The 17,090-nt window shown below is 42.2% G+C and overlaps 1 protein-coding gene across 2 annotated transcripts in view; it reads left to right on the top strand.

Annotated features, from left to right (window-relative positions):
• Positions 1–302: 302 nt before the first annotated feature.
• Positions 303–17,090, top strand: part of LOC120051037 (guanine nucleotide-binding protein G(olf) subunit alpha) — a 66,680-nt gene continuing 49,892 nt past the window's right edge. For both annotated transcript variants that reach the window (XR_005477219.1, XM_038997644.1), the window contains exon 1: positions 303–1,108. Coding sequence is in view for 1 of the 2 variants with exons in the window: in XM_038997644.1 (XP_038853572.1) it covers positions 667–1,108 (442 nt within the window). In the remaining variant the exon portion in view is untranslated. The remainder of the gene's footprint in view (positions 1,109–17,090) is intronic.

Genomic DNA, 17,090 nt, shown 5'->3' with positions numbered 1-17,090 from the left:
ATAGAAAAATGGGCAGTAAAGTATATATTCTGTTTTATTATAAATGAACCTATTATTTCAGCATATAATAAGATCATATGGGCTCTTACAAATAACAAGTAATAAATCATATCTCTTGATAAAGTGTTACCAAAATATTTAGGTTAGGCTATTGTATGAGAGAATTTGAAAACAATTCTAACAACTGAGCTTTTACTTTGTCCTGGCACACGAATAGTTAAAGTCCATGACTACACCAGTAGTGAATTTAACGCTGACGCCTCACCATGAGGGGGATGCACATACTACTGGCGCCCCTAGAGAGTGTTCTGGTATAAGAATTCGAGAGCCAGTCCTGGGCGCACACTCTCCCTTGTGTATTTTTTAGGTTGTACTTTAGATTTATTTACGGTAAGGTGGACCAGCGGTGGCCACTGTTACAATCAGGTTATCCACCAACTACAGGCTGGCATTGACAGACGGGACAAAATGCAAAATGGCTCACATGGTGGCAAGTCCAGAACCGTGATTAGATCCCCTCTGCAGTTTGAATTCAACAAGCATCCCAGGACAGGGGAAATGCCACAATGAGTACAGGCGAGCAGGTAGGCCTACCATCTCTCTAGGAATTTTGCGCTTTTCACCTGAACATTTCCCTTCCATTTTACTAACGGAACAAACCCCACAATGGGACTGTGCTACAGCCTGCGTCTTAGTCTTGACGAATCCAGTGACACCGAGAAACCGGCGGACTGCTCTGTATCGTTACGTTCCAAGGACCTTGACCACGAGGATACAGAGGCATATAATGACATGACACTGCCCAGTGGTTGTTGGTGTCGCCGCGGGGGCCCTAGCAAAGGCAAGCCGAATGCACGAGATGCCCGTAGAGGGGACACGACTAAAGGCGTGCCCATACAGAATGGGGACAATGTTGTAGCTGACCGCAGCCAGCGGCAACATTTGCTGCAGAAGAAGCTCAGCAAACAGAAACAGAAAACCTTGGACAAAAAGTTATCGGAGGAGAAGGAGGTCAAAAAACAGGCGAAGAAAGTCAGTAAACATATTGACCGAACTCTGAAGGAGCAGAAACGGGAATACGAGCAGACGCATCGTCTGCTTTTACTCGGTAGGTGTGAGATAGATGGCTGGGACTAATACATTGACCAGCCCAGGCTATGTTATCCTTCTACAAACCAATGAGATGTATGTCAGGTCATGAATAGGCTATAGGCTAATTTATTTAATTTATTCACTAGCTTTATCAAAATAAATACATTAAATGAAATAGGCTATGTCCGCTAGGTTCGAGAACCCCTCATACCTCAACCTTGTATTCCCGCGCTATGAAAAAAACGGCCAGTGTAATTAACCCTCTACTGCGCACATTTTTTTTCTTCTGGAAAAATATATATTCCATCCTATTTTAATTTAATGTATCAAAAGTAATAAAATACTTTTACCCCCCCACACCCAGAATTAGTTTTGCTGTGCCATAAGGGTACTAAAAAAACAAAGAACATCTTGATATTTTAATATATAAATTCAAGTTGGGCATAAACTAGTATTTCACTTCCTCTCAATCCTGATTCTGGGGCCCATTCTTCCTTGCTGCCACTGTAGTCAAGCTCACTGTTCTTACTATCAGAGGATATGAGCCTCCTAACTGCTTTATTAGGGTCCTATCAACCATAGAATGTCCCTGTGTCCACTGCCTGTGAATGTCAGTGGATATGTTGGCAAAAACATTGACCAAGGCCATAATTTTACATCAAATTGCTTTCAAATGGTATTTCATCGAGCATGATATTTCCCTGAAATGTAGCCTAACTGCACAATGTTGCTCTGAATATATATATATATATATATATATATATATATATATGTGTGTGTGTGTGTGTTCAAAACCTATCAAATATGCTTCTTTAGAGGTTACTACACAGCTTGACAATAGAAAATGTGTACTTATCTCTAATTAAACATGTAATATAATGAAATGTGTTGTACCCTTCACTCACACCATGCGCTAACATTGCTCTGCTTCCTGAAAGAAGGTCCCTCCCCCAATTCATACATCATACCAACTTCTGCACCTCATTGGATTATTTACAGACGTCACATATTGTCATGTGTAGGATATTTTTATATGGTGGGTGGGTGGGTGAGGGGAAAAAAGGTTTTCTGTTGCCTGAGGGCGATGATGTGCAGTAGAGGGCTAATGCACGGCATACTTCCAACACGCGTCATGATGGTCCCTGAGGGCTATGGTCTAGTTGTCCTCTACCAATTAATTCAGCTGTAATATTTAATATATATTTGCATTAATGAATAGACATTGTTCATTAGGCCTGACAATATAGCCTACCAGTGATTAATACAGTCACAGGAGTATGGACAATAGTGCATTGATAACAGAATATTAAGTAGGCTACTGGTTCTCATTCCAGGTTGAAGCATTATATGTGCAAAATGTCCTTGGAAATGCACTTGGACTATAGGACAACAGATAAGCAATGGGTTAATCATTATAGCACAATGCCGTACAAGACACACAGAAGATTTTAAAGGGACACTTCACCCCAAACCTTCAAATTATATTTTCAGTCACTAAAGGAAATTCTACCCTAGGCTAATGCATGTATGCTAACATATGTATTCCACATTTTGTTGTGTTAGAGCCTGAATTCAAAATTGATTAAATATATTGTTTTCTCTCACCCATCTACACACAGTGCCTCATAGTGACAAAGTTAAAACATGTTTTTAGACATTTTTGCAAATGTATTGGAAATGAAATACAGATCTCTAATATACATAATTATTCACACCCCTGTGGCAATACTTTGTAGAAGCACCTTTAGCAGCGATTACAGCTTTGAGTCGTCTTGGGTATGTCTGTATCAGCTTTGCACGTCTGGATTTGGGGATTTTCTCCTATTCTTCCATGGAGATTTTCTCAAGCTCTGTTAAGTTAGATGGGGAGCAGTTGTGAACAGCAATCTTCAAGTCTTTCTACAGATTTTCAATGGGATTCAAGTCTGGGCTTTGGCTGGGCCACTCAAGGACTTTCACATTCTTGTTCTGAAGCCATTCCAGCATTGTTTTGGCTGTATGCTTGGGGTCATTGTCCTGTTGGAAAGTAAATCTTCGCCCCCAGTCTAAGGTTGTTTGTTCTCATCAAGGATTTGTGTGTATTTTGCGCCATTCATTGTTCCTTCTATCTTTACCAGTCTCCCAGTCCCTGCCACTGAAAAGTATCTCCAGAGCATGATGCTGCCACCACCATGCTTCACGGTAGGGATGGTGTTAGACAGGTGATGAGCTGTGCCTGGTTTTCTCCAGACAACGCTTTGCATTCAGGCAAAAGAGTAACATTTTTGTCTCATTACAAGGCAAAAGTTGATGTGGTCTGATCTCAAAATCTTTCACGTGCCTTTTTGCAAACTCTAGGTGTGCTCTTGTGCCTATTTCTCAGGAGTGGCTTCCATTTGGCCACAGTCCCATGAAGCCCAGATTGGTTTAGTGCTATAGAGACTGTTGTCCTTCTGGCAGATTCTCCCATCTCAGCCAAGCAACTCTGTAGTTTTGCCTGAGAGGTCATTGGGTTCTTGGTCACCTCCCTGACCAAGGTCCCTCTTGCCCAGTTGCTCAGTTTGATCGGACGGCCAGAGTCTGGGTAGTTCCATATTATTTCCATTTCCCAATGATGGAGACTGTGCTCTTGGAAACTTTCAGCATTCTAGAGATTGGTTTATACCCTTTCCCAGATACACTGAGTGTACAAAACATTAAGTACACCTGTTCTTCCATGACAGACTGACCAGGTGAATCCAGGAGAAAGCTATGATCCCTTATTGATGTCACCTGTTAAATCCACTTAAATTAGCGTAGATGACGGGGAAGTGACAGGTTAAAGAAGGATTTTTAAGCCTTGATACAATTGAGACATGGATTGTGTATGTATTCCATTCAGAGGGTGAATGGGCAAGACAAAAGATTTAAGTGCCTTTGAACGGGTTATGGTAGTAGGTGCCGGCACACTGGTTTGAGTGTGTCAAGAACTGCAACACTACTGGGTTTTTCATGCTCAACAGTTTCCCATTTGTATCAAGAATGGTTCACCACCCAAAGGACGTCCAGCCAACGACAGACTAGTGGACAAAAATAGGTAATTGATGAAAGATGACAAAGGAGGCTGACACGAATTGTGCAGAGCAACAGACGGCTACAGTTAGTCAACTGACAGTCCAGTACAACATTGGTGCCCAAAGACCCATAAAAGAATGCACAACCCGTCGTGCCTTGACACAAATGGGGTATGGCAGCCAACAACCTTAGAGTTCCACTTCTTTCAGCAAAAAACAAGAAACTGTGGTTATAGTGGGCTAATGAACGAAAACACTGGACACTGGAGAATTGGAAAAACATTGCCTGGTCTGGTGAATCCTGGCTCTTGCTGTTTCACGCTGATGGGAGAAAACCACATGAGTACATGCATCCATCATGCAGCGTGTCAACATTGCAGGCTTGTGGTGGTGTTATGGTGTGGGGTGTTTTCAAATTGGAGCAACGTTTGAGTGCCACAGTATATCTGAACATCATTTACCAATCAGGTGCATCCCATCATGACAGCAGGGTATCCATTTGCAAATAGATTTATTTCAGCAGAATAATGCCCCATGCCACAAGACTAGGATGGTCCAGGAATGGTTTCACAAACATGACAGTAGAGTCCATGCCCCGACGAATTGAGGCTGTTCTGAGGGCAAACTCAATATTAGGAAGGTGCTCCTTATGTTTTTACTGTCAGTGTATATGACTCATCACAATTCTATCTCAGAGATCTACAGACAGTTCCTGGGACTTCATGGTATAGTTTCTGTTCTGAAATCAATCAATAAATCAAATGTATTTATAAAGCCCTTTTTTTACATCAGCCGATGACACAAAGTGCTATACACTAAAATGCAGATGCACTGTCAACTGTGGAACCTTATGTAGACAGGTGTGTTTCTTTCTAAATCGTGTCCAAAGAATTGAATTAGCCACAGGTTGATTCCAATCAAGTTGTAGCGACATCTCAAGGATGATCAAAGGAAATTGGATGCACCTGTGTGAATACTGTAAATGAAATATTTCTGTATTTCATTTTCAATAAATTAGCTAAAATTTCTAAAAATCTGCTTTCACTTTGTCATTATGGGGTATTGTGTGTAGCTGGATTAGAAAAACAAATATGTAACCCATTTTGAATTCAGGCTGAACACAACAAAATGTGGAATAAGTCAAGGGGTATGGATACTTTCTGAAAGCACTACATGCTACCCTGAAGTTGTGGCACACAGGCGTGAAGCACACCAATGGCAATATGCAGTCACTAGTCATTCGTTAGTGACAGTTATAGCCTACCTCACATCCCAACTCATCATGAAACCTCTGATGTGACATGAGGTCATGTGTGTCAGACTATTTCAGGCAAAGAAGAACAGAAGAACAGATTTTTTTTTCAAGGCTAGCCTACCACATGCATCCACAGGGATGGCCTACGTTCATCCAGGACCATTTATTCCAAATCAAGCATGGAATCAGTGCTTTCTAACCATGTCATAATGACAGCCCCTAGGTTACCTAGCCTGGCCCCAGATCTGTTTGTGATGTCTTGCCTTGGCGTGACAATTATCATATAGCTGTTGCAAGACTGCGGTAACAGATCTGGGACCAGGCTATGTGTAAACGTCACAGTGGTAGTATCTCAGCATTCCAAGAACTAGCTTATCAAATACCAAGAAGCACACATCAAGTGCTGCTTAACTAGCAGTGGCAGTAGGCTAGTGCATGTGACCTGCTAGTGTCCTGGAACATGGCAATTGGTCAGTCAGTCAGTTTCCCTTATGACCTCAGATGGAGTCTGGATTTTAAATTAGGGTAGCAATCTGTATTTACTGTTTTTGAATAAAAAATTGAGAGCTGGCAGTGAATATTAGAAAATACTTTGCTGACCATTAAACTCACATGGGCTATTGACAAATGAGCTATACCATGATACAGTCATCTGTAGCTCAGTTGGTAGTGCATGGTGCTTGTTATGCCAGGGCTGTGGGTTCAATCCCTTGGACAACCCATATGTAAAATGTATGCTTATGACTGTAAGTTGTTTTGGATTGTGTTGTGGCACAGATCTGGGGAAGGGTAGATTTTTTTTTTTCAGCAATGAAGGTCCCCAAGAACACAGTGGCCTCCATCATTCTTAAATGGAAGCAGTTTGGAACCACCAAGACTCTTCCTAGAGCTGGCCGCCCGGCCAAACTGAGCAATCGGGGGAGAAGGGCCTTGGTCAGTTAGGTGACCAAGAACCTGATGGTCACTCTGACAGCTCCAGAGTTCCTAATGGAGAGATGGTTGTCCTTCTAGAAGTTTCTCCCATCTCTGGAGAACTCCACCAATCAGGCCTTTATGGTAGCATGGCCAGATGGAAGCCACTCCTCAGTAAAAGGCACATGACAGCCCAGTTGGAGTTTGCCAAAAGGCACCTAAAGACTCAAATCATGAGAAACAAGATTCTCTGGTTTGATGAAACGAAGATTGAAATCTTTGGCCTGTATGCCAAGCGTCACGTCTGGAGGAAACCTCGCACCATCCCTATAATGAAGCATAGTGGTGGCATCATTGTGTTGTGGGGATGTTTTTTCAGCGGCAGGGACTGGGAGACTCGTCAGGATCGAGGGAAAGATGAACAGAGTAAAGTACAGAGAGATCCTTGATGAAAACTTGCTCCAGAGCGCTCAGGACCTCAGACTGGGGTGAAGGTTCACCTTCCAATAGGACAATGACACTAAGCACACAGCCAAGACAATGCAGGAGTGGCTTCGGGACAAGTCTCTGAATGTCCTTGAATGACCCAGCCAGAGCCCGGACTTGAACCCAATCGAACATCTCTGGAGAGATGTGAAAATAGCTGTGCAGCGACGCTCCCCATCCAACCTGACAGAGCTTGAGAGGATCTGCAGAGAAGAATGGGAGCAACTCCCCAAATACAGGTGTGCTAAGCTTGTATCATCATACCCAACAAGACTCGAGGCTGTAATCGCTGCCAAAGGTGCTTCAACAAAGTACTGAGCAAAGGGTCTGAATGCTTATGTAGATGTAATATTTCAGTTTTTTATTTAAAAAAAAATTTGCAATGTCTAAAACTTTTTTTGCTTTGTCATTATGAGGTATTGTGTTTAGATGGATGAGGAAAAAAACGATTTAGTACATTTTAGTCAGGCTGTAACGTAACAAAATGTGGAAAAAGTCAAGGGGTCTGAGTACTTTCCGAATGCATTGTGTGTGTGTTTTTTATTTATATATATATATATATATATATATATATATTGTACTTCATTTTGTTATACAGTGCAAGCTGTAGCATTTTATTGCTGAGGCTATAAGGACACTCGATATGACACCATTCCTCTGCTTTTTATGCATAATGGAAGTCGAAGGAAGTTGACAACTTCAGCTAGGTTTATATGACTGGCACCTAGCAACCATGGGTATCAGGACGTTAGCATATGGAATTTAACGTTGAGGGTGGTCAGAGTTCTTGTGTGGCTCAATTGGCAGAACTTAGCACTTGCAAGGCCAGGGTTGTGTGTTCGATTCCCATGGGGGACCAGTACAAATTGAAATGTATCCACTCACTGCTGTTAGTTGCTCTGGATACATGACCCTTTCCACACTACTGAGCTAAGCCAAACAGAGTTGTACTGTGCTAGCCTGGTTACTCATCTACCATATTGCTTACCTGTGGTGAGAAGGGAAATGTGAAAAGAAAATATCAGAGCCAACACAGTATGGTTTGTGTCTCATAATAGTTAGAAAATGGTACATACATGTTGGTACTCATATCTCTGGGTTGCCTGTGTGCATCTAAACCAATTTCTAACCCCAGATGTTCTTTCAGGTGGGGGACCAAGGCCACAAATGCAGCCTCTAAGAAAACTGACTGAATTGTTTATAATACTTCCTTTTATCCTTTATTTGAACAACTAACAATTTTATCCTATGTGGGTAGTGTATGTTACACATTATCTCCCACTCTGTCTTTCTCTCACACACACACATCGCCCTGTCCCCATTCTACTACTCTGAAAAACTCTATGATTGTGTATTTAGGCATTACAGATGTAGGATCTTAATTTGATCACTCTTTTGTTGCTGAGAATGCAGGAAATGCAAACTTGTATTAGAGGTTTAAAAATCCTTCTAAAGTTTGTAATTTCCACTTTCAAATGTCAGACTTGATTTTGCCATAGTGAAACATTTATCAAACCCTACAACAATGTCCATTAATTATAATCCACACAATAATTTACAATTCCTGTTGCTGCAGGATTATTTTCCTGCTGTAGCAAACTGGCTCAAATTAAGATCCAACATATGTACCCTTCACTGCATACAGTACACTTGTCCTGGTGGGTATGTATCAAAGTTTTACAAATATTTCTACTTTACCTTGCTACTGCTAGCATACTTTACTGCTGGCATGCGGGTCTGTCTGTAACCAAATAAGGGCTGAAATTATTAGGATTAGCCCTATTCTTTCATTGACTAAGAACTCCAAACTCTCATTCTGTAATGCACGTGTCATTCTTATGATATTGTGTTTATTGAGAGTGGGGTCCATCCTTGTGTCATGTTGCCATATATAGACTCATGTGGGAATAGTCCAAAGTCTGTGCTATTTTTGCTGCTGGCCCATCCCATAAAACCTTCCCCACCTTGCTTTCTCAGTCTCATGACCTGATCATAGCAGCCACGTTTTCAGCTATTGTAATCTTTCATATCTGGGGTGACCAATGGCCAATGATAAGAGATTGAGGGGAAAGGCTTGGCCTCAGAGCGCCATAGTGCATGTTCATTGATCATTCATACAATACATTTTCCTTCGTTATTAATATGGAGTTTGAGTTCAAGTGTGGTGTGTGTGTGTGTGTGGTGGAAGATGTTTGTGAGGCAACAAAGGGATGAGTAAATACGTCTGAGTGCAGTGTAACACGTCTGAGTGCAGTGTAACACGTCTGAGTGCTGTGTAACACGTCTGAGTGCAGTGTAACACGTCTGAGTGCTGTGTAACACGTCTGAGTGCTGTGTAACACGTCTGTGTGCAGTGTAACACGTCTGTGTGCAGTGTAACACGTCTGTGTGCAGTGCAACACGTCTCTGTGCAGTGCAACACGTCTCTGTGCAGTGCAACACGTCTCTGTGCAGTGCAACACGTCTGTCTGCATGCATGTGTAACACGCAGTAGCGTGCCGTGGGCCTGGGGCCTGGGCCTTCAGTGAGGTCCTACACAGTCCCACCCGAATTAATCCACCTCTTATTACAGAAACGCAGTATAACCAGGCGTTGCGTCACCTTGAAATTGACATTTTTATTCAGAGAATTGCAGGGGAAGAGTACAATACAGTACAGTTCAACTAATAGGCAAGAACATAGTCGAGTGCAACAGAGTTATATTAATATTCTTCTTCTATCCATTTCTGGTCCACAAACTTTGAGCTTTAAGTCCCCCCCCCAAAAAATACAGTGTGTTCACTAAACAGCGCATTGTCGCACCCAAAGCAGTTTCACCGTGATGATAAAGACACATAACTATTCACTGAAAATAAAAGAAAGAAAACAAATAATTTGCAACATAGGCTATTTGCCATTTTATTTTGTTAATATATAGGGTATTTAATATTAACGAAATAAAATGCGAAACATACATACACATTTAATAAAAAATAACATGCATTGTATGCCTACTCACCAAAGACTGATTATTTGAACACAAAATCCTTCCTCCTTTCTTTCCTCAAGAAGACTTCAATGACTCTGTTGTACAGTCTATCTGTGCGTTTTAGTTCCACCAATAAGTCCTTTTCTATCGACATGGAGGCTAATGCTGAAAGCCGAGTCTGTCCAGTAGCATTTCTGGAATACGTTTTGATTCGCTTTAAGGCCGAGAATGACCGCTCGACAGAAGCCGTGGACACAGGGATAGTCACTGTCACACATGCCAATGTGTAAAGTTGCCCCATGTCCTCATTCAGATTTTTCTGCTTAAGGAAATCAAGGAGATCAGAGGGACTTTTCCCTTCAAAATCAGTCATAGCATACATTACAGTCAGTTCTGTTTTTAGCTTGGATAGGTCGAACAGTGTTCCGTGACTCTCTGTTAAGCTGGAGAAGGCTGTTTGCGGGAATTTTTTCCGGTAGGTCTGAAAGTGCCGGGGGTCCAGGAGGGAGAGAAACATTAATTTTTCGTGGTCTTGAAACCTGTTTCGTATCTGGCAAAGAATGTTGTCCAGAATATTGCTGTGGAGTTGTTGATAGTATGTGCGAGGGTCTCCTTGTGGGCCTCTGCGTGCGCTGGGTAAACTTGAGATGCGCGCTGTGTCATCGTAGATTTGACTGAACCTGCACCTCTCTCGCTCAATTGTGTCACAAAACTCGTTCACCCTTGTCAGGCAGAATTGTACATCCAAAGTTTGTTTCTGTAGAATTCCAAAAAGCACATCCGAATATTAAAAAATCCCATTGAATGTTTCAAGCAAAAAACAAAACTCAAAATCATCCAAACGTGCATTAAATCCATCAGCCATAAGCACAGTATCCCCGTCATGGTCATCATGATGTTCCAGTAAGTGGTTAAACAGCTCCTTTAGGGCAACTCTCTTTTCAAAGACTGCATTGACCAATCTAGATGTATATTGCCACCTCGTTGGTGCAACCTTAGGAAGACGACGCTTGCAGATGTCATCCAGCAGTTGCGTGCGCTTAGGGGATCGTGAGAAAAATGCTGCAAGGCCATTGAGGTTGGCAAAGAAGACCTTGCATTCTTTAAGCTTTGAGGCTCCTTGAGTCAGTACTAAATTTAGTCGATGTGCATAGCAGTGAATGAATAAGGCCATCGGTGCCCTCTCCTTAACTTTAGCCTGCACCCCATTGAGTCCAGATGCCATGACTGCTGCGCCATCAAAACACTGTGCCACAACTTTATCCAGACTACATTCATTTTCCTCCAAGAAACGGAAAATAAGAGCGGCAATGTCATCAGCTCGCTTGCCGCTTGTCACATCTTCAAAATCGCTCCTTGACTCCTGTGTCCGCCACATAACGCAGGACGAGTGAGAGCTGTGCTGCATTTCCCACATCTGTTGTCTCGTCCACCATAACAGCAACAAAGGGAGCTTTTTTAATCTCCATTTTGATCTCTTCTCCCATCACTTCAGCAATAGCATAAATTAGGTCATTTTGTATTTTGCCGGACGTCCCAATGAACACTTTGTTAGTGGACAGGTGGTATTGTAAATCTGTGTTGCTTTCAGAAAGAAAAGAAAGAAGCTCCACGTAGTTCCCTTTGTTTGTGGAGTCAGCACTTTCATCGTGTCCCCTAAAAGAAAGTTCCTGTTTACCCAAAAACATGACACAATCAATGAGTCTTTTCAATATTTCCCTATTTTTCTTCACCTTTTCATTGTGCAGCTCCGTTGCCCTGCGCGATTGTTCATTGAGCTGTAGATCCACTCGGGTGTCCCCAAAAGTTTTCAAAAGCACCATTGCTTGTAAGTGCCCAGCCGTACTTTGGTGTCTCGTTGCTGCCTTGGTTAGACAACTCAAGTTTGCAAAGCCAGTGTGGCTCCAAACACCAAATCGATCACTTGCAAATAATAGGCATTCCCAGCAGTACAGTTTGCAGTGCTTCTCGGGGGCTGTGAGCCATTGATAGCGCTCGTAGTTGGAACTTTGAAAGTGGCGAACGAACCCCTTTCCCGCCTGTGACAGGCTTTGTAGCATCGGCGTCGGGCGACCTCTCCTTACAATGTCTAACTTTTCTTGAAAAGTTCGTCTTGAGAATGGCGTTATAATTATATCCTCGACCAAATCGATATCTTCTCCTCCTTCCGCCATTGTGGGTTGAAAAAACAGCTTAGTCGTACGCAAATTAATTCGTTTATCAAATTCAGTTTCCTAGTTCTGAGGATCTGCATAGACCTGCCCATAGGACCTGCTTCTCAATATTGGTAATCCAATCAAAAGACGTGCACGCACTACGCCTGCTAGCTGGCTCCTGTGTAACACTGGAGCCAGCCAGCAGGCGTACAATAGCCAACTCTAAAGCTGATTGGTTGACACTAAATTTTCATTTCCATTCACTTTAAGCTACAAGCGCCCGCACTGTTGATTCTGAAGGCCTGCGGGCAGATTTTAGACCCCTGGCAACACATGATGGCTGAATATGATTGGATAAAAGATCTAACATAAAGGCCAGCCCTCCAAATCTCAACCTGGGGCTGGAAGCAGTGCAACCAAGAGGAAAGCTATGAAATGAAGAGTATAATTCTTACTCTGGGGAATAATTTAATACATATTTGTGGGAAAATATATTTAAAAAAAATATATATTCTGATGATGTTTAGGCCAGCAGAGAAGGCCTTGCTGGCCCTGACGGCCCACCACTGGTAACACGTCTCTGTGCGCAGTGCAACACGTCTCTGTGCAGTGCAACACGTCTCTGTGCAGTACAACACGTCTGTCTGCATGCATGTGTAACACGTCTCTGTGCGCAGTGTAACACGTCTCTGTGCAGTGTAACACGTCTGTCTGCATGCATGTGTTTTTCTGCACGCTAAGGGGCAGGTTGGCTCTGTTATCATTCCATATCAGAGCTGCAGAGAGAGGCACAGCAAGAGCGAGAGAGATGCTCTCTGGGAGGGCTATTTTTAGCCCGTATTCAGATGGAATCTGGGTTACGGAATTTCAAGATATGGAACAGATGCTCTCAAGCAGGTTCAGGTTCCATCCAAATATGCAAATGTTCGGAGATCAGTTGGGAAAGATCCTATCCCCTCAAGTAGCTGTGATTTACCTGAATGGATATAGCTGCCATCTTTTGAAAAGTAACACCAAACTCATATACATTCAACCTTCTAAGTGAGTAAGTAATCAACAATTGAGAGCTCTTAACAACGCCACATTGTCAGGGCTAGGCTAGCTAATCAGTTCCGTGTTTCCCGGTGTCACTTAATTGCAATATTCATTAAGGATAGTTCTGAGCTAAGAACTTGCCATGTGAAAAGGCAAAATATGTCTCCAAATGGTTTTATCTATTGTTCATGCCTTCTCTGTTTGTTTGGTAATAGGAAAAATAGCACTGTCATTTTATTTACATTTTTATCGGCATGTACTGCCGGTCTGGTCATTGGGACAAAAGCCTCCTTCTCACTGCTGACCTCTTCTAACGTCCTTTAATGTTCTTTGACGTCAACGTCCCTAATCAGTTTTCACCCTCAGTCACTAGACCAGTAGACCTGACCTGGGAGTTTACTCAAAATCAGAGCTATAGAGTCGGTATCCCAAAAAATGTTATAAGATAATTTAGTCAGCTATTTAGGCTAATTATCAAGGCTGACAGACATGCATACAGTTTAATGTTATTGTCTGTGTGTATATATTGAAATGTCTGCTGGTTACACTTAAGTGGAAATCTAAGGGTTACATACAGAAAAACAACATGTTTTCACATGTAGCTTCATGTTATCACATTTTGCTTTACATGTTGTCACATTGTGATCACATGAAAATGTGTTTTTGGAACACTTCACATGTGTTCACGTGAAATTCATGTGTTGTTCCATAAGGGGTGCTTATGTCAACTGACTTTACTCGTGACATAAAATAGCACTGAGGTAAGCAAGTTGGCTAGCATTAAACCTTGGGATTAGTTCTGTTTGTAAGCTGACAGCAATCCAGCAGACAGATATATTTATGACATGTCACGTTCCTGACCTGTTGTCTGTTGTTTTTGTATGTGTTTAGTTGGTCAGGGCGTGAGTTGGGGTGGGCATTCTATGTTTTGTGTTTCTATGTTTAGGTCATTGGTAATTAGCCTTATATGGTTCTCAATCAGGGACAGGTGTTTGACGTTTCCTCTGATTGAGAACCATATAAAGGTAAGCTGTTCACACTGTTTGTTTGTGGGTGGTTGTCTTCCGTGTCTGTATGTCTGTTCGTACCACACGGGACTGTAGCGTTTTTGTTTGTAGTCTGTACCTGTTCGTGCGTTCTTCGTGTTATTATGTAAGTTCTCTAGTTCAGGTCTGTCTACGTTCGTTTTGTTATTTTGTAATCTTTCCAAGTGTTTTTTCGTGTGCGTCTTCGTCGTTTAATAAATTCATTATGTTTTCAAAACCTGCTGCATTTTGGTCTGATCCCTACTCCTCCTCTTCAGACGAAGAGGAGGAGAGAAACAGTGACATGACATCCGTTACATAATTACTATGTCAGTGATATGTAGCCCTTTCTATAACGGGTTCAAGTTAAGGTGACTTAATTCTGGATGGACTTTTTTGTAAAGTTATGTCGTCCCTGGAAATGGTTTCACTTTCTCAGTCCTGTGCCACTCTGGTCAGACAGACAGTGGCGGTGAACCTACCATCCAACCCACCAACCAGCAGCTATGACCTCATCTTGACCTCATCAGACCTCTCTTTTTTTACTCTCGCTTTCTAAATCGGGCCCCACGTCCTACGGAAACTAGCCCGGGGCTGTCCAGCGGGGTTGAAAGTTCACCCCGAACCAAAACAAAACAAAAGATCACGCACCAGGAATGTGTGACAAAGGACAGTAATATCCCAAATTCACTCATTTGGCCACCAGCCTGCTGACAGACTGCCCTACTATAAAAAAGGAATGATTGTCTTAGATGCACTCTCAACTCAGTTGACCGAAAGCAGTTGCTTTTGCAATTTGCAAGTTTATCCGGTCAATTCTAACCTGCAGATCTCCTCGGTCATGTTCAGTAGGGTACACCATAGCAAAGTGTTTTGAAAACCGAAAACAAAAATGAATGTTTGTTATCGGACAAGTCCAGGTAGTCCCTCCCCTTGTCAAGCCGTTTTATTCCATTTAGTGCCTAATGAACATGACCTTGCACTGGGCCTTTGGGAATGCCATGTTATGACTACGGAGAGCTTTTAGAAAGCTAGCTACCATTCCAGGTATCTTCTTAATCTCTAACCATCTCTGTGTACTCACTGGAAAGAGAAACTAGAATACCAGTTTTCCAGCCTAAGTATGACCTGAGCTATATACTAACTTATCATACACAAGCTATTTTTATCCAGGCAACAGGGTACAAGGAGGAAGGGTGAAAGTCATACAGTCATAGCTTTCTAGTAAAGGACGCATGTATTCTTGACCATTCCTTTGTTGTACATGCATATTGTCATCAAGCATGCACACACACACACGTTGAAGTGTATAGTATTAATCTAAACCACAAGAGGGAGACAAAAGGCAATGTAAGACGATAGTCAATGGGCTGCTCTAGTTGACACTATAGAGAGAATTAGATAAGATGATGGTGATCATTTCTACTGACTTTAAACAATATGTTTGTTACTTAACTCCTTGTGCCAAACAGGGGAATAACTTTGGCTCTGTAGTTCACATAGTTGTGACTGGGCGCGATGCAAACAGGTGACAAAAACCAAAAGAAGTGAAAGCAAAGATTGTCTTAACTCCCCATGGCGTTGTAGGGAGACATACAGTAAATGACTAATTTCTGAATAGTAGAGAGGTAGGTTAGCCTCGTACGAACCATCCTGATCTTGTGAGTTTACATTCTGTAACAGAGCGTAAGCTCATGAGATCAGGATGGTCTGTACGAGGCTAGAGGTAAGTAGAGCCGACACTCTCAACCAACACACAACATTAACAGTTAGGAAGCTCCGCGGGCTAGATTTGCATCCAGAGGAGCCACACACTGGCCAACTCGACCTGTAACATCACATTTGCATCATGTTTTCATATTTTTCTTGTACTGGAAAATCTTTCCGTTGTTCTGGAGGCTGCTAATGTTCCAAACAGTGACACATCACGACAGATAACCATCTCATATGGTCCCTCAGTTGCCAGTTTGCCTCACACTACTTTTGATATAATCCATGTTTTGATATGTCTGATTTATTTTTGTATGTTTTGAAATCAATCAATCGTTCAATTGATGTAAATAATTCTAGTCCTTCCGAGTCTGGTTTGCCACTGAAATAGTCAAACACATCTACCTCACTTACTTTAGATCACAAAGTACTACTTTAGTCAGTGTATCTGTCATCTTTGAATTAGTTTACTACATCTTATTGGGGTTTGAAAGGACTTCTTTAATGATTCATTTTCTCAACAATGCTTTACTTTGAGGATGGCTTTTATTGGTTGTCAGGGCATTTGTCTGTTCATCCACACTAACCTTAAAATGACCCAGACAACACCTCCATCCTATCATATTGGGAGATTGTCTTTGGCTCTCGCTCACTACATGGATATACTCTCCACTGTTGATGGGAGCACTGCCCAGCTGTGCTGCTAGGACATGGATGCTGATATGCAAACACATGAACTCGTTTGCATATATTCCATTGCATTTGCATTGTGCCTTTTTTTCTCAAAGCTTGAGGTGCTGTTATATTCACACCTTTGGATTCTCTACTAAACTCAGCAAAAAAAGAAACGTCCCTTTTTTAGGACCCTGTCTTTCAAAGATAATTAATAAAATCCAAATAACTTCACAGATCTTCATTGTAAATGGTTTAAACACTGTTTCCCATGCTTGTTCAATGAACCGTGAAAAATGTATGAACATGAACCTGTGGAACGGTCATTGAGACACTAACAGCTTACAGACGGTAGGCAATTAAGGTCACAGTTATGAAAGCTTAGGACACTAGAGAGGCCTTTCTACTGACTCTGAAAAACACCAAAAGAAAGATGCCCAGGGTCCCTGCTCATCTGTGTGAACGTGCCTTAGGCATGATGCAAGGAGGCATGAAGACTGCAGATGTGGCCAGGGCAATAAATTGCAATGTCCGTACTGTGAAACGCCTAAGACAGCGCTACAGGGAGACATTACGGACAGCTGATCGTCCTCGCAGTGGCAGACCATGTGTAACAACATCTGCACAGGATCGGTACATCCGAACATCACACCTGCGGGATAGGTACAGGATGGCAACAACAACTGCCCGAGTTACACCAGGAACGCACAATCCCTCCATCAGTGCTCAGACTGTCCGCAATAGGCT

This window comes from Salvelinus namaycush, chromosome 7, assembly GCF_016432855.1.
Source record: "Salvelinus namaycush isolate Seneca chromosome 7, SaNama_1.0, whole genome shotgun sequence".
In the NCBI taxonomy this organism is placed as follows: Eukaryota; Metazoa; Chordata; class Actinopteri; order Salmoniformes; family Salmonidae; genus Salvelinus; species Salvelinus namaycush.
The sequence above is the reverse complement of the archived record's forward strand: the minus strand, read 5'-3'. Positions and strand labels throughout refer to the sequence as shown.